Raw genomic sequence first — 17,921 nt, 5'->3', positions numbered from 1 at the left:
ACTTTGTTCACGTTCACGAGACCGTTATTATTCTGAGTTGTACACTGAAGTTCGTTTCGGACTCATGCACGAATACTCCATCATGTATGCGAGGCGAGCACACCAAACTTTGTTTTTCAAAGCAGGTAGGTAGGAAAATAAAAAGTTAGTAGGGTAAAAGTACTAGTAACTGGCAGTTTAAGCGACTAGCAACACAAAAAAATATATTAAAAATAAAGTATTGGCCTGATTTAAGCACTGGTAGGCTTGAATTACTGGCAATAAGATGACGAACAATCATAGGCATAAATGGTAAAGATAAAGATATATGATTAATATTCGATTTTGTAGCAAGTATGCATATAATGGAACGCAACTACACACATGGACGCCCCACTACGCCTACACAGCCGCACGCACACTACTACACGCGACGAGCGTATATAAACCGGCTACGCGGCCGCAGTAATTCATTCGATAGCCAGCTGGCATTGAGTACGATAGCTCCGCAGTCTGCTCATTGTCAGGTCGCTTCATCTGTGCGATAGCTCCGCCGTCCTCAGATGTTAGCAAGCTAGGAGAGCATCAGGGTGCGATAGCTCCGCAGTCCGCCCTAGGTTCTATGCTAGGTTACCTATCTAATACTTATACCTACTCATGTTATTTAAGTTAGTGTGTTATCAGACAATAAATCTACAAGTCCTATGATATTGGAGTTTTCATTCATAACCACACTACAATTTTAATTAAGTTTATATCCACTACCCCCAAAAAACCTAGTAACTGGCAGTAAAAATTAGTAACTGTCACATGATGTTTCAGTAACTGGCACCTTTTAAAAATCATGCAATTAGGTCAATAAGTACTCTAAAATCAATAATATATTTGATATTAGGTAATGTACAATTACCTGTCTAGGTTCTGTACCGGTAAGACTCAAAATCACCGTTGTAATGGTCGACTTCTAACGTGCCTCGAGCTATAATCCTCCAAAATTTAAACTCAATAGAAACTATTTCTGATGATGCCAAAAAATAGTCGTGAAATAGTCATAAATAGTCGTGTTTTCCAAAAAATTAGTCGTATCATACTTTCGGAGTTAGAGCTATACTTTATGGAGGATTATAGCTGGAGGTCTCCAGCTATAATCCTCCAGCCTCTGCAGAACAAACGTTAAGGCCTATCGACTTGGTTAAGGTCTCAAAAAATAGTCGTGAAATAGTCGTAATGACATGCCAAATTTCAGAAATAGTCGTCAAAAGATAGCAGAGATATAAAGGTACTTTGCTGCAGCCCTGGTGGAGGATTATAGCTGGAGGTTTTGAAAATATCGAATATCTTTGGAACTACTATGACTATCGGTTTGAATTATGTCTCAAAAAATAGTCGTGAAATAGTCGCTTCTATTTATTATAATTTTAAGCTTGATAAAAGCTGTTAAATAATTATATCAAATTCTTCATACAAAATGACAGTACAAGTATGCGACGAATCGTGGGTCCATATGAATGCAACAAATCGAGAAACCCTTGGATTTGGAAACGGAAATGGAGAAAGCAAATGCTTGTGGACCTTGATGTATTCATTCAGCAGCTTGGGAGAAGTGACCTGGCTAAGTTGAAGACTGCTGACGGTAGTATAGTTGCCTCTAAGCTGAAATTTCTTGCGGAAATTGAAGGTTTTTACGGCTTTCAGCTTCACATGCTCTGGGTAAAGACAGAATTAGTACAGCTCTTCTGAAAGCTATTAATATTCTTGAACAGCTTCAGAAGCTCTTTAACCAATTTTGTTTATAAGTCATGTTTTCAATATAAGGTCATCACGAACCGTGTTTCTATCAAGTTCTTCAAGGACTATAAGAAAGCCTTTGATTCCATTTAGACCTGGGCAGTTCTGGAATTCCCTCGTTGTAACATGCATAGCGGCCTTAATGCAGCAACAGTATATTATGTCTACCTTGGACAGTCTATTCGACTAGGCAGAAGGAACTTCGAAAACGAAGCTGTAAGGTGCATAAAACAAAATATGTATTACTGGATTGGACTGCATAAGGGAAGATTTGACCAATTTTCACATAAATGCCTGAAGGCAAAAGGTCTTCAGTCAATGCGTCTTACTGGTGATGACATATGGATCATAGACGTGGACACTGACGGTTGGACTGCTCCACCGAATCAAAATCAATCAGCGGGCATTGGAAAGATTGGTGGTTCTTTGAAGGACCATATCAGAAATAAGGTAATCCGTAAGAGAACTTGAGTATCCGATATCTTAGCTCTTAAATTCTGTATGCTCAAGTGGCATTAGGCAGGCCATAGCTGCCGAAGAACCGATGACCAGTGGGGCAAACGCGCTATAGAGTGGAGACCACGAACAGGCAAGGGTAGCGGCGGATACCTTCGGGCCAGCTGGACCAACGACCTTATAAAGCTGACCGGTAGTGGCTGGATGAGGAAGGTCGAGAACAGAGTGCAGTGTCACTGCTGGTGAGAGGTCCAGCAGTGGACAATTACAGACTACTGTAGATTGCCTTGATTTTAGTCATTTTTCTGAAAAGAAACATGAAAGAAATGTTTACCGCACCAGTAAGTGCCAGTTATTGGTGCGTAAAAAAAATGTATGCAGATTAGTAACTGGCAGCCCCGTGCCAGTTATTGAAACAAAGCTGCCTAGACACTGGGGGTTTTTACAGTGCACTTTAAATCGTATTTTCTGTCGATAGAAGGTATAAAATAGCTTAAAATCACAAAACCCAAAATATTAGTAACTGGCAGGGGGGTGCCAGTTACTAAGTGAAGATGTAAATTACATTTCAGTAACTAACACCCTCAAATATAACTCAAAAGCAACTAAAATCACAGTGAATCGGGCTATTATGATATTGTTTAGACCTTCCCCTACTTCCTTGTTATTGTCACACTATCAAAAACTTATTTATTTTCGCGAAAACAGGCCATACAAATTTTGGTGTCTCCTTAAGAAAAACTTAACGCACGTGCATTTTTTTGGCGATCTTCGCCGCTTTGACTGAGATAATTTCCAGCGCCGGAAAATACCCACCTAGCGGCGTAAAATTAAACTATAATATCAATGAATAATTGGAGATTACTGTACCTACATGTAAACACATCAAAGATGGTGTTACTTTATCCAAAAGCTTAATATATTTAGTTTTATAGTCAAAGTGCCAGTTACTGACACATGCCAGGTATACTTAAGTACCTATACTTTTGACTTACTTTTGATAGTGTGTGCCATTCCCATTACTCATTTCATTATTGTTGTAAATAGAATAGATACCTACCCTACTACTTTTTACATGCAGGTACGCACAAAAATGTAAGTAGTTAATGCATCAATAAATGGAAATTTAAAATAGTGTCAGGTCACGTCAGGTGGCTGACTCCTACCATTCCTACCATGCACAACGAACTTCCACAGGGTCACTACACACACAAAATCGCTGGGTATAGTTAGGTTGGCTCTAAATAGATACCCTAATATATATACGCAGGTACCTTTACCTAGCCATAGACTAATTAGTGTATTAGTCTATGACCTATCTAGCATTATCTAATTAGGTATTTCAGTTACATAACAAAGTAGCTAGCTACTTACAAAAAGTATACCTACGTAGGCATAGGTGAGTAACAAATAACAACAAAATACTTGACAATTTGACGAGTTTATCTATCAGACATCACAGGAGGGATACAGATAATATTGACTCATTCTACAATACAATCTTTGATAGGTAGAGGCTGATGCTAAATAACTTTTGCAAAAATAATAACTACTTAGTTAACTACTTAATGTTAAATATCACATAGGTTATTAATAGTAAACACATGCTATACTTATTGGAATTTAAGGTAAAAGTACTTACTAACTAGGGTAACTAAGTAAGTAAATACTTACCTTAAATTTTACGTTACAAACGTAGCCATGAGATTTTTTTTCTCAAAGAACTTAAGGAGAACCCAAAAAAAATCGACAAAAGTTCGTTATTTAGATTACTAAGTATATCACCTCCTACCGACATGACGTTGAGGACACCCTGTATAATATGTTTTAAGATCTCAGTTTTGGCTATAACCAGCAATATGATGACTTGCCTATCTCTTCTCAACTTATTTATATCTTACGTTTGGGATAAAGATTAAGTTGTAGATAACGTATCACCAGCGAAGTAAGTACATAAATTTCGTTTAATCCGGATTTCAGGTTAGTAATAGTTGGAGATTTCCAACATGAAACTGTTACTGGTTTTAGCAGGTAACTATTCCTTTTAGTTTTGTATAAATTTAATTAGAAAAGTCCTAGATTACATTATAAAAACCGTGCCCATACAACTAAGGGCTAGATTCTCATTCTGTGCCCATTAAATCAACTGAAGCATTCACTTGCTTCCCTGCTTTAAGTTGTGCTTAACTTTACTTCCCCAATTGTGAAAACGGCAATATAACGGCAGTATAAAACTAAATGTGTGTTGTGCGGTGTGCGGTTGGGGTAAGTAGAGATGCATAATATTGTTGCACCTACCTAACATAGTAGGTATTTTAGATAGTTTTGAGTAGTTTCTTTTTCCACCACCTTTATTTATTTATGTAAGTATATATTTACTTTTATTGCATAATTTACAAAGAACAGGAAAGATAGCACCATCAGTTCTACCAGTCAACCAGGCGGGAGGTTCAGGAGCAGAAAGCAGGAAAGTGCAAAATAATAAATCAACAACTAATAAAATTTATAATGCTTTATTTTTCACATCTCAGGACTGGCGCTGGCGCATGGTGCGTCGCCGCGCGACCTGGTGGTGGAGCCGCAAGATGGACAGCACCAGCTGTCTGTAGTCAACAGTGAGTACTTCATCATCATCAGCCTATGTCAACCCACTGCAGGGTATAGGCCTCCTCCATGATATGCCAAGTCCCACTCTCGTGAGAATTGTGCTTTTAAATAGTTTCAGTTTAAATTCTTTTAGGGTGTAAATAATAAACGTTATATTGATTAGGTATCTACGTTGGACGTAGAGTTTTGCGCTAATCAACAAATTCGATCTAACCATCTCCTAGAGAGATAGGACGAAGACCTCTAGCTTGAATATCACTTGAGCTCGCCCCGAACCTAATCTATCTTCGCGGTACCTCCAGGTGCAGGAGACGTGTTCCTGACGGGGCTGGTCGGCCGCGCGGCGTCCGCGGACGACGAGGCGGTCACCTTCAGCTCCTCGCTTGAGGAAGACGAGGCCAGCGGCGGCTGGAAAGTGTCAGTGAGCTGGGAGGGACCCAGCGACCGTGTGTTTCAAGACTGCTACAGTTTTGGTAAGGTTTTAGGTACAACTGAAGAACCAGAGGCTATGTTATGTTTGCGAATCAAATGGTCTAAAAAAACATGTTTCCACAGAAAACTACCAGTGGTACGCTGGCCCGGAACAGAAGGAGCAGTATTGGCCGATCCAAAAGTCCAACCTGACGAAATACTCCATCGTCGCTAAAGAGGAAGACAATGCGGCTGTCTCCGAGCGCTACTGGCTCAACTCCAGAGGCCGGTACTTCTACGTGCACCCTGAAGTGCCTCTGTTCGTGGACTACCACAACGAGCTCGACAACCACATCTGTTTCATCGCGGAAGTCGCCGACCCTTACTCGACCAGGCGCACCCGCAACGTCCTCAAATACGACGTCTGGCTGTTTAAAGACGCGAAGCTGGCGCACCAGCACGCCGTTGAGACCTACCTCGGCAAGCCCAGCGGCATTCCTGACTACCGAATGATCCAGTACCCCGTCTGGTCGACCTGGGCACGTTACTCACGAGAAATCGACCGAAACAGCCTCTGGACCTTCGCTAATGAGATCGCTGATTCCGGATTCCCTAACGCTCAGTTCGAGATCGACGATCTTTGGGAGGTCTGCTACGGTTCGCTTACAGTTGATGATAGGAAGCTTCCCGCACTGAAGGAGTTGGTGCAAGATATAAAAAGTCTGGGCTTCAGGGTGACTATTTGGGTGCATCCATTCATTAACAAGGATTGTGAACCTTGGTACACCCTTGCTTTGCAGAAAGGGTAAGGAACTTTAAACCCCTTCTTTTGTTTCATTATCACTTGTACCTAATCTAGAAGCTCTGGTGCAATCAACTGTTTCTTCCAGCTACTTAGTCCTGAATGAAGAAGGCAGCCCCGACTCAACCTGGTGGAACGACAACGGGTCTGTGCCGGGCTACATAGACTTCACCAACCCTGAGGCTGCCAGGTGGTGGACCGACAGGGTCAGGAGTGTCATTGAGACTTATGACATCGACAGCGTCAAGTTCGACGCCGGAGAGTCTAGCTGGTCTCCCCAGGTGAGCACGAATTGAAAGAGCTATTTAAAAACGCTAATGCCTTTAGTTTATCGTTTCAGTAGCAATACCTCAGTGTCGTGGACCAGCGATCATGCTAAATATAAAATAGACGGAGATTTTTTAAACGCCATCGCCAGTTGTGGATGGCCTTTTAATGATCAAGATGTCGATATTATCCTACAGATACCGGTCCAAAATGGCGACATTGAGCTGCATCCAGGCCACATCGTGCAGACCTACGTGAGGGCCGTGGCCAAGTTCGGACCCATGATCGAGGTCAGGACCGGAATGAGGTTAGTTTATTTATGTCTGATTTCAGATGACGTGAGCTTCTTAATTCCAAAATAACGAAGTCATCTCACATAACTATAGTTATAGCTGTCTAGGCAATTAAATTAATTACTGAACTATTCATTAGATCATCATAAGCAATCACTGGCGGTTATCTCTGTGAAACCTGTTAAGGGTGATGCCCCATTGTTGCGTGCGAGCGCAACGCCCTAATGGGGTCTCGCCCTAATTGGTAACAACTCGTCCTCTCTAATTATGATTCTTTACCACATTCTCCCTGCTGTCCAGAACCCAAGACCTGCCAGTGTTCGTGCGCATGGTAGACAAGGACACGTACTGGGGCTTCAACAACGGCCTCGCCACGCTGGTCACCACTCTCCTCTCAATGAACCTCAACGGCTACACCCTGGTGCTGCCGGACATGATCGGGGGGAACGGCTACAACGAGGCTCCCAGCAAGGAGTTGTTCATCCGCTGGCTGCAGGCGAATGTGTTTATGCCGACGCTGCAGTACTCGTTTGTGCCTTGGGACCATGATGATGAGGTATGTGGTTGACTGGTGTTTTGGCCATATAATTGTTGTTTTACTTATTTGATAGTACCTATTAGTCACGAATTAAGAAAAGCCATGATTCAAGAAAGCGCAGAAAAGGTCCAGACACATAGTAAATCAATTCAACTCTACCGAAATCTAAAGCCGATAACCTCATGCAACATAATGCTCTTCCAATGGCACCAACTACCCCATCCATGCTGTTGTCAAAACCTTCCTTCATAATTATTAAATAATCCTTCATTCAGTGGCCAGTGCTGATTCAAAACCTTCCTTCATCTTACATGATTCGCTATTCAGTGTTTGTTCAGATAAATTTCACAATACAAGCTAACCTTGACCTCTATTCCCCAGACAGTACCAATCTCCAATCTAACCCCACCCTTCTTCCCCAGACAGTAGAGATCTGCCGTCGCCACACGCAGCTACACGCCGACTACGCTGACGTCATCGTGGCGGCCATGGAGGCATCGGTCAAGCGTGGGACGCCCGTCAACCCGCCTATCTGGTGGCTGGACCCCACTGATGATGAAGCGCTGGCTGTGTGGGACGGTATGACCTGAGTTTGTAACTAAAGTTGTTCGGAATCCCTTGAAGCTTATTTTAACCCCTCACATCCCGAGAAATCAGAGACAATTTAAAAAATTGTCTAGTTTACTAATGTGTCACGTCCCGGTGACGAAGCTGTTAACACTGTATAACTATAAAAACACGCAATATGCCCAAACCATACTGGATAAATCGGTTTGATGAGAATACATATTTTAAGACTGAATATTTTATATAAAGGACGCTAACTATTACTAGTTAGGCAGGCCTATTAGTTAGGCATTTATGTAGAGACAACTAGACTTTAAATAATTAATAAATAGGCAATTAAGTCAATACCTCCCTGAAACAGGGAAAATATTTAAAAAATACAATGTTTACGAAGAATGCAAGGCCACGTTGTGAAAGAGCACTTCTAATGAGGACGTAGAGTAAACACTTGAACGTAGTAATTAAGCCATTCATCGCTAACGGAAGACTATCAAGTGACAGTCATTAAAATGTATTGTTTTTCTATTGAGGGAAAATTTGTGACGTGTGTGAGTGGTGTGAGATCATAATCTCCGTCAAGATATAGCTACACACAAGAGCGCCTACCTAAGCTTTTACAACATCCAGGCTTGTTCCAGTTTACTCGGGATCTGGGCTGGCTGATATAAAATTAGGGGGATAATTATGTACAAAGGTTCCACTCGTGAGAGCCACGTACAGGAGCTTCACTCATTACTTATATAATAAAACATAGGTATGATTAGTTAAGTACTTTAGCATTTCAGAACCATGTAAAACCTAACCCACCTCTCCACAGAGTTCCTCCTCGGCGAGACCATCCTAGCCGCCCCCGTGTTAGTCGAGGGGGCAGTCTCCAGAGACGTGTACCTGCCGGCGGGCAGCTGGCGCGACGGCAACTCGGGGGCCACGGTCCAGGGCCCCACCTGGCTGCGGGACTACCCCGCGCCGCTTGACACCTTGCCTTACTTCATACTCGTTTAGTGGCTTTTGTTTTGAATGCTGTTGAAGTGTTGAAGTTTGGAGAATATTGGGAGTAGCATTACATACAGATGTGTGAATTAGATTTAAGAGAAATTGTAAATAAATTACCAACATGAATTAAATTATAAAACGTTTGTTTCTAGAAAACCTTTAGTCACTATAATACTTTTATCATAATCATGAAGCATAACTTACTTAGTAGCGGTAGGCGATGCTCATCAAATGATTGCTTGGGTTAGAATCGTAGCATTTAAACATACACAATCCTAGCGGCCCCCGTGCTGGTGGAGGGCGCAGCCTCCAGAGACGTGTACCTGCCGGCGGACTCCTGGCGCGACGGCAACTCGGGGGCCACGGTCCAGGGCCTCACCTGGCTGCGGGACTACCCCGCGCCGCTTGACACCCTGCCGTATTTCATACTCGTTTAGAGTAGTTGAATGCTTGGGAGTGTTGTTGGATTTGCTGTTGGAGTACGACATTAAATTTGGAGTAGCATTATTATGCAGATGTATGAATAAGATTTAAGATAAATTGTAAATTAATTATCAACAATCTAATTAAATTAAAAAACGTTTTTCTGGAAAAACCCCTACACCTTTAGTCGCTAAACCTTTTAGTTATCATAATGATGAAGCAATACCTACCTACTTAGCAACTTAAGGCGATGCTCACCAAAATGATGGCTTTGGGTTCGATCCGGCATTTACGAATGTTCTCTCCTTATTAAGAAAACATAAGTATGATAATACTACGTGCTATGACGGTAGAAGATATTATACCTAGAGCGATAAGTAAGTACCTACTTATATAGGTGAATAATATCTAGCTACTCGTTCACGCAATAAGTAGGTAGTTAGGTGAGATGAATTTTACGAGTATAAATTGGGAACATGGGTGATGAACATGACCCGCACATACTGAGCCATTTTTCTATAATGATCATCATCAACCTGTAATCGTCCACCGATGCTCTTGCAATGAGCGCCACGACCTGACCTAGGTCCTCTAACGAGCGGTAACCTCTTCAGGTCATCAGTCAAATCCTTTGTCAGATATAACCAGCATACTATTCAGCTTAAGTCAGAGCCTAATGCCTTCTAAACGTACTTCTAAAAGTACCACAGGGTGTTGCAAAAAGGATAAGTAAGTACCTACTTATACTAAGCCAAAAGAGGGTGACTTTAGGGGGTCATTCTGAACAACTTCTGTTCTAGTTACCAGTTTTAAAAATTCATTAAAAAAAATCCTTAAGTACATAGAAATTTTGTAAGTAACGTGACTTTACTATGGAGTCTTTTTTCGTGAATTTCTAAAACTGAAATAGTTACTCATTATTGGTTACTAATTAATTATTACATGTACTTACTCGTAGAACAAAAGTTGTTCAGAATGACCCCATATGTGACTCCCTTTCGGCTTAGTATACCCTTTCTTGCAGCAGCCTGTATAGTACTAGACAGATTCACTAAGTACCTATAAAGAATCCTCGTTCATCGTTTATCACCTGCAGCCAATCATAGTATACCGAACATAGGAATTTCCTACGACACGACATTGCTTCTGATTCGTTGGCAAGTAAATTATTGCGTAAGTACGTAATAGTACGTATTATTTGTTTGCACAGATTGATTAGCACAGTGACTCGTGGTGAAAGCATACATCCTTTAATTGGGGCTCGATATGACTCTTTTGTTCATTGGTATTAATTGTGCAACATACCTACTGATACACCTACCTATGCCTACAAAGTTGAGTGCTTGCATACGGAGATATGCGATACGATCAACCAACTAACCTAGAACCTTCTCAACTCATCTTAAAGTACCAAGATATCGACTGATAGGGTTTTGGACCTATCTTATCAATTTAGCAAGAGAGATGGATTGACAAAAGATTGGCTCAGTGCTATAATATCCATGGCTGTGATTAGTTCATAATGGGGTCTTTTGTATTATTGCTGGGTAAGTAGAAATTTCATAATTATACATTCCAAAATAATTTTCACTTGTGAAAAAAACTTTCGAAGTATGGATGAATTAGTTAAGCTTAATTTGTAAGAAACTATAAGTACTTACTTCAAAGCATAGACGGAATACCACACAAACAGAGCAGGCCAACTTTAACTTCTAAATTTCCAAAAACAACGCCATATAAAATCGTAGGCAACGCCCCTTTTATGTATAACGATGATGATGATAATGACCCTGCTGATGATGGCTATAAATACCCCTGTTACATCACCCGAGTACCTACCTACCTAGAGTTACGAAAAAGTATACTCGATTAATGAACGGCTAGCAATTGACCGAGTGCTCGGCCGGTAGTAATCAATGTTTCCGTGTGACGTTCCAGCAGCGCTGCTGGCGGCGTCCCACGCCCAGCTGAGCGCGCAGGGCGGCAGCATGGTGCTGAAGCTGGAGCCACAGCTCGCCGGAGGCTTCTACCTCACCATACAGAAAGGTATACCTATCTATTAAATAAACTATACACTCACGAGCAATGAAAAATTTCCAGTGACAATAGCAGTTGGCACCAAATTACCTACTCAAAACGGAAAATACTAGCATAATGACGCCGTCCCATCTAGGTATGATCTTAAATAGTTATAACAATTGGTAAGCAATTGGTATGGTTTTGTGGCGCCATTTTGTAAGTGGAAATTTTTCATTGCTAGTGAGTGTAGTTAAATATAATGTCTGCCCGGAAACTTCGCTTTGCCTTCTCTACACTGTTGTTAATCAGAAAATCAGAGTGGGTATGAATAGGAAACCCGTAACTAAGTTAAAAGTCAGAAAGTCTCTATAGTTACTATTGCTAAATGGAGAAATTTAGATATAGGTACATAGGTATCTTCTTAGGTGGGAATCGGACCCAGAAACAATCATGTGGCAAAAAATAAAACATGATTCATAAATATTAAATAGGTAGAAAACTTACCTAACTTGTTACTTATCTTGCGAAAATAAAGGGGGGTCTTTTATTTGCTAGTGAAAACCTCAAGTGTCAACATTATCAATTTATCATGGACATCAGATTATCACAATCTTATTTATGTTTATTTCAATCTTCATAAAAACAAATCCTATCTTTCAAGTGCACTAACATGTACCATATTAAGCTCTGAGACTATGCTGCTACCTATTACTATGTGTACTTAGTAAGAATGTATGACTAGTCTTATTTGCTTATAGTGCAGGAACGGAAACAAAGCCTACTACGTATTGAACGCTTTGAGCAAGATAGCAAGTCCATCAGATGTGTTTTTCTTGAATTGTATGCATCCTGGTGATGTATAGATGTCTAAGGACCTACGTCCTTGACAAACATAATTAAAATAGACATTAACTACAGAGTCGGGACCGGCAATCCTTCCAATTACCAACTCTCCCTTCCATTCCCAGATGCGAACTCCGAGGCGGAACTCCTAGGCCACATCGGCACGACCCTGCCCTCGACCTACACCGAGGTGGCGGTAGACGAAGGCATAGCTCTGGACATTGGGGACTCCACGCGCCTGACAGTCAACACCTGGTATGATGAGGAGGCGGCGGCGCATGGCGTCAGGATCTCGTGGAACACTTCTGCTACGATTAAGCTGGAGGACTGTATTAGATTTGGTGAGTTTAACAGCATAAGATAAAGAAGACATTTGAGGGACTTAACTATGTGTTTATGAAAATATTTTTACTGATCAAATTGTAACCTATTTGAATAAAGAACAAGAAGCTCAGCTGTGTTTGTGAAATTATTTTAAGATTTAACTGTAGTTATAACTTATCAACAGGTTCCAAGCACTGGTACGCAGGACCTATGCAATTCGACCAAGTGTTCCCGATAGAAAACGCTCAGCAAACATACGCGCCCTACGTCTCAAAGGAAAAGGACAATGGAGCCGTCCTCGAGAGATACTGGCTGAACTCCGCTGGAGAATACTTCTACGTTCACCCTCAGGTCCCGTTGTTCATCGATTACAACAACAACATGGCAAACCACATGTGCTTTGGCGCTCAAATCGCCAGCCCTTACTCAGCGAAAAGGACCCATACGGAATTGGCTTACGACATTTGGTTCCTGGGTGATGCCAAGAAGGCGCATATGCACGCTGTCTTCAACTACCTCGGCAAGCCTTCAGGTCTTCCGGACTACAGAATGGTTCAGTACCCCATCTGGTCGACGTGGGTGGAATATGAAAGAGACATTGATGAAGTGAACGTGATGGAATTTGCCAACAAGATTGTGGAGAACAACTTCACAAACTCCCAGTTTGAGGTGGATGACCTTTGGGAGGTCTGCTACGGGTCGCTCACGGTCGATGAGAGGAAGTTTTCGAACTTCAGCAAGACGGTCGCGGATCTGAAGGCGCTCGGGTTCAGGGTCACCATCTGGGCGCATCCGTTCATCAACAAGGACTGCGAGCCGTGGTACAGCGAAGCTTTGAATAACAAGTAAGTTCGTGCATTCCAATCTAAGAAGTTAGTTTAAGACATAATAGTACGTAATAGTACGTATGTACTTACCGAAGTAGAAACTCATGAAATCATTCAGCATAATTAACCGAATACACTGGCGAGCAATGAAAAAGTTCCACCTGCCATTGACGTTACACATGACACTAAAGTTTTTCCATTGCTCGTGAGTGCATCTAACTCAACAGCTTTATCAGCTCACCGGAAGCTAAAATTACACAATTTATGGACCTACAACTTCACCTTTGTGCCTCTCTCCTCACCAGCTACCTGGTGCTGAACGAAGCCGGCAGCCCCGACACGAGCTGGTGGAACAACAACGGGTCCGTGCCCGCCTACATCGACTTCACCAACCCCGCCGCGGCTGAGTGGTGGGCGTCGAGACTGAGGACGCTCCAGCAGACATATGACATTGATAGCTTCAAGTTCGACGCTGGGGAGAGCAGCTTTTCTCCACAGGTATTATGGTGACAAGATATTATGACTCAGGGTTTTGACTTCTTCCAACGTCAAAACCATTTTAGTGAAGGCTTCTTACATGCGACTCCTTATAATCCCTCGCCCACGTCTCACACTTAATTTGATCCTTCGACCAACTCTTCTTCAGGCTTTGTACATCTGCCCCTTTCAAGCCTTGATGTTTAGCCCAGCAACATCAGAAAATAATCGCCCAGTACCGGAGATACCCTTAAAAGGACATCACCCTTTCTAAAAGCTCCTATTCACCGGTATTTACCTCTTTACCCATTCGACAATAACGACTTATATCGCTTGCAGGTTCCAGTACAGACGGGCGACGTGTATCTCCACCCGCACCACATCGTGAACGACTACGTGCGGACCTGCGTGAAGTTCGGAGACATGGTGGAGGTCCGGGCTGGCTTCCGGTACGTACATGCTTTAGGGAAGAGGGAAACATCGTAAAACAAAGGGCCGTCTTTAAGGAAGACTCAGCGTAAAATAAAGGGTTAGAAGACCAGCGAAGTGGCAAAAATACCATAAGCTTCCAAAGGCTGCAAGTGTGACGTACATACTTACAGCTGATTTTGAGCGATAATGAAAGGCTATTTGGTATAGATTTTGGATGCTTTTTGCATAAGCTAGCATCTCTAGAACGATAAATCAGTCATCTCACGTTCTCGCTCACGTCAATGCAACGGCTCCTATCAGTTGATGGATCCTTTTCTTTACAACGACCTCCATGACTTTTACATATCCTTCCACACACACTTAACCAGTTAACCACACCACCAAACCCAACAGGACGCAAGAGCTCCCAATCTTCGTGCGCATGGTGGACCGAGACTCCGTCTTCGGCACCAACAACGGCCTCCACACCGTCATCACCACCACCCTCACCATGAACCTGGCTGGCTACACGCTGGTCCTGCCTGACATGATTGGAGGGAACGGGAACAACTTGAACAACTCCGAGTCTGGACCGCCGACGAAAGAGCTGTATATTCGCTGGGTGGAGGCGAATACGTTCCTGCCTGCGATGCAGTACTCCGTTGTGCCGTGGAGCTTTGATGAAGAGGTGAGTGAGATCAATTAAAGCAGACCAACCCCAGCGTTTTTCACCGAAACGCTAAGAAAAAACTGAGAATAGGTGCCGGGACATTGACAAGCGTTGGGTCGTTCACTGATAAAACTTCCCTAAGTAACATACCTACCAAACTATAACAAACGTGGCCCTAAAAAATATAAATTAGTACCTATGAATCGTAGTTATTGTTTGAAGCCGCGTACACACCGGGCCAACGAACGCCAACGAACGTTTTTCGTTGACCTTCGTTGCTGCAATCTGCCCTGTATTATGTATGAATAATATCCATCGTTGGGATCACCGTTGGCGTTCGTTGGGCGTTCGTTGGCCCGGTGTGTACGCGGCTTGATAGCTTGATATGAAAACATTTTTATTCATAACATTTCAAATACACAATCCTGGCATCACTTAATAGGCAAAAAAAGTAGTGTATCCGTATGAATAGGGTAATGATTGGATTTTTATTTGCATATAAACAAAGATTTTCCGTACACATTTACATAAGAACAATTTAAATGAACTATTAAGTTACAATAAAAGGTAAGTACCTATGCATATGCATGTTTGTTTCAATAAACAATTGTATTAATGATAATTATACTGCAGGTGATGTAATGATAAATAGTAAGTACTTACCTACTTATGATAAATGGTACCGAAGATAGTTTGGGAGCCAATTACATATTCGTGTGGCCATTTTTACTTTTGACTAATGATGGCATTTTCTAATCATATATGTTATTCTATCAATACAATGATTATGATCAAAATTTCCCATGCCTTGTCATTGTTCGTTTCTGCCCTAGTAGGTATACTTAACAATAACTTCCTACAACATACCTACTCGTACTAATTGAAAGAACATACCTTAGCGATATCAGTAAATTTCCAACTTTACGCAATTATCAATAAATCCATGTCAGGCAATACATCTCTTAGTACACTAGAATGATACTAATAAGACGTATTAAAGATTGTTTCATTAACTCGATTTTTTTTGCAATAATTACAGATCGATCCTTCATTATACCAAGTTAGATGACATTATTCTAGATATTACCGTATGCAGACCTGTCCCCGCTGCACGGGTCCGTTAGCGACATAGATAAACTTCGTAGTTATTAAAGCTACAGAGGCCTCCGGACCCACAATCTTCTTAGCAAGTCGGTGACAAAAACAGTGTTTTTTAAACACAAAAACGCAGATTAACAAAGTTTCTATGGAATAGCAAATGTTGTTCAGAATGATCCCCTCAGTCACCCCTTCTGGCTAAGAATATCCTTTTAACAACACCCTGTATATCTCCGTCATTCTCTGTCTCCCACAGACGGTGAACATAAGCCGTCGCTACACGGAGCTCCACGCCCGGTACGCGGACGTGGTGTACGCGGCCATGAACGCGTCCGTCCAGCGTGGGACGCCCGTCAACGCCCCGCTGTGGTGGCTCGACCCGAGTGATGCCACCGCGCAGGGGATTGGGGACCGTGAGTGTTTGTGTTTGGTCTGCGTTGTCGTTTGGAAAGAAAGGGTGTATAAAGAGTGGCCCACTTTTCGTGATTTAGTGTTCTAGTAGACCTAAGCCATGTTTTAAAGCGTTTTTATAATAAAATCCTTTATATTTAAGTGGGTAAATACAGTAACACAGCATCAAAGCGAAACTCATTTTAAACTTTTGCCTAGCACACGTAACGTTAGGCACATTATGCTCGTTACATAATTTGCTACGCCTCGTCGTAGCAAAATTCGTAGCGGCGGCGTAGCAGTTTAAAATTTTATAGCCCAAAATGAAAATATTTCAGGCAAAAGCAAAATATGTCAAAGTTAACTTACAATAACAATTCTTTTTCAGAATACGTGCTCGGCGAAGACATAATCGTCGCGCCAATCATGACTCAGGGACAAAAAGCCCGTGACGTCTACCTGCCAGTGGGCAAGTGGCTGGACCAGGGAGACCCTAACACCATGCACGAGGGTCCAATATGGATCAGAGACTACCCAGCGCCTCTGGACACCCTACCTTACTTCGTGAGGCAACACGAGCCCGGCGCGGCTAATGCTCCTTTCGTTTCTGCACTCCTGGTACTTTTAGCCATGGTTGCTTGCTTAGTTTATTAAACTTTTGGTTGTAATAGGAATGTAATTTTGAAATGTAAATAAATTTTACTTAATTAAATAAATAGTTATTTTGGGGGTATTATACCAGATATCCCCGTTTTACTTAATTATATTTAAATTATTAGTATACCTAAATATGTAGTTATTAGAAATTGGGTTAAGATGATAATTGAAGTTAGAAAATCAATCGCCACTTATTCGTCTTCCGTAAACTATGTAGGTACTTATTAAGACATCGATGAAAAAATGAAGTGGGAAAATCTAATTGCCAATTAGGTACTACTATTGCAAATAAGATGACATCAAAATGTTTATGCGATACACGAGGTTTCCTAGCGACCCTTATTCGAGAAAACTTTGACTGATTCAACTGCGAAAATGGATTCCTACTACAGTTCTTTAATCCTATATCTAATTCATTATAGCTTTGGAAACGCTGGTTTTCCCTGAATACTCTTTTGTTCCAGTTTAATATCAATTTCATTGAAGCGTCACTCGATCTTAGAAGCAATTCACACGGCAAAAACTGCAGTTTCATATCTGATACAAGCTGAAATTACTTCATAACGAGGCTAGACTGACGTGTCCGCTAGAATTCACATTTACTTTGAGATCAGATTTATCGATGGAGCTAGGATATAGGATAATAAGAGGTAATGCAAATATACAGGGTGTAAATGGCTGGATGTGGCTGAAAAATGATAGTGCACCCGTCCTAGCTACATTGAACCTCACATAACTAGCTAAAGCAACTAATAGTTTTTGCATGAAAGAGTATTAAAATTTTCTAAATGATCTGTCTACGCCAAAACAATGAAACAGGCATCGATGACTCAAACCTTCAGGTGATCATCATCATCACCTTCACTTGGTCCGATGCTGTGCCACACATTCCACTTATTTTCAGGTGTGTAGTAGTTAGGTCTATGCCTTCAGGTCATACCGATGTCAGTATCTTCAACGTCAGTGCGACGCCAAGTGGTGATGATGACTCAAACGCTAATGTTAATTTCTGGAGATGAATCAGGATGGGATATAGGACATCTAGTCTATGATGCGCGTTTTTTTTTTCAGGCTATTAATA

The 17,921-nt window shown here is 41.8% G+C and overlaps 2 protein-coding genes across 4 annotated transcripts; both read left to right on the top strand.

Annotated features, from left to right (window-relative positions):
- Positions 1 to 4,206: 4,206 nt before the first annotated feature.
- LOC105381038 (myogenesis-regulating glycosidase) lies at positions 4,207 to 9,152 on the top strand. Of its 2 annotated transcripts, XM_048628630.1 has the most exons (10): positions 4,207 to 4,254; positions 4,755 to 4,838; positions 5,133 to 5,303; positions 5,386 to 6,046; positions 6,132 to 6,324; positions 6,508 to 6,617; positions 6,904 to 7,159; positions 7,564 to 7,720; positions 8,526 to 8,542; positions 8,971 to 9,152. In XM_048628630.1, exons 1-10 carry the CDS (start codon positions 4,230 to 4,232, stop codon positions 9,136 to 9,138), a joined length of 1,842 nt encoding a protein of 613 aa, XP_048484587.1. In that variant the 5' UTR covers positions 4,207 to 4,229; the 3' UTR covers positions 9,139 to 9,152. The 2 variants fall into 2 exon arrangements, with proteins under 2 accessions (XP_048484587.1, XP_048484586.1); XM_048628629.1 differs by lacking the exon at positions 8,971 to 9,152 and having other exon boundaries at positions 4,209 to 4,254; positions 8,526 to 8,724.
- A 1,373-nt stretch (positions 9,153 to 10,525) lies between these two features.
- On the top strand, positions 10,526 to 16,944 carry LOC105381039 (myogenesis-regulating glycosidase-like). 2 transcript variants are annotated; one of them, XM_038115900.2, is made up of 9 exons: positions 10,526 to 10,671; positions 11,063 to 11,170; positions 12,112 to 12,327; positions 12,495 to 13,155; positions 13,443 to 13,635; positions 13,954 to 14,063; positions 14,440 to 14,713; positions 16,050 to 16,206; positions 16,572 to 16,944. In XM_038115900.2, exons 1-9 carry the CDS (start codon positions 10,647 to 10,649, stop codon positions 16,835 to 16,837), a joined length of 2,010 nt encoding a protein of 669 aa, XP_037971828.2. In that variant the 5' UTR covers positions 10,526 to 10,646; the 3' UTR covers positions 16,838 to 16,944. The 2 variants fall into 2 exon arrangements, with proteins under 2 accessions (XP_037971828.2, XP_048484580.1); XM_048628623.1 differs by having other exon boundaries at positions 10,551 to 10,671; positions 11,066 to 11,170.
- The last annotated feature ends 977 nt before the right edge of the window (positions 16,945 to 17,921 follow it).

Source organism: Plutella xylostella, chromosome 21, assembly GCF_932276165.1.
Source record: "Plutella xylostella chromosome 21, ilPluXylo3.1, whole genome shotgun sequence".
NCBI lineage: Eukaryota > Metazoa > Arthropoda > Insecta > Lepidoptera > Plutellidae > Plutella > Plutella xylostella.
The sequence above is the reverse complement of the archived record's forward strand: the minus strand, read 5'-3'. Positions and strand labels throughout refer to the sequence as shown.

Coding starts and splice junctions, on each gene's coding strand:
- LOC105381038 (XM_048628630.1), top strand. CDS start 4,230: ATGAAACTGTTACTGGTTTTAGCAG. Junction 5,304..5,385: donor TCAAGACTGCTACAGTTTTG/GTAAGGTTTTAG, acceptor ATGTTTCCACAG/AAAACTACCAGTGGTACGCT. Junction 6,618..6,903: donor GAGGTCAGGACCGGAATGAG/GTTAGTTTATTT, acceptor CCTGCTGTCCAG/AACCCAAGACCTGCCAGTGT.
- LOC105381039 (XM_038115900.2), top strand. CDS start 10,647: ATGGGGTCTTTTGTATTATTGCTGG. Junction 11,171..12,111: donor CTACCTCACCATACAGAAAG/GTATACCTATCT, acceptor TTCCATTCCCAG/ATGCGAACTCCGAGGCGGAA. Junction 13,156..13,442: donor AGCGAAGCTTTGAATAACAA/GTAAGTTCGTGC, acceptor TCTCCTCACCAG/CTACCTGGTGCTGAACGAAG.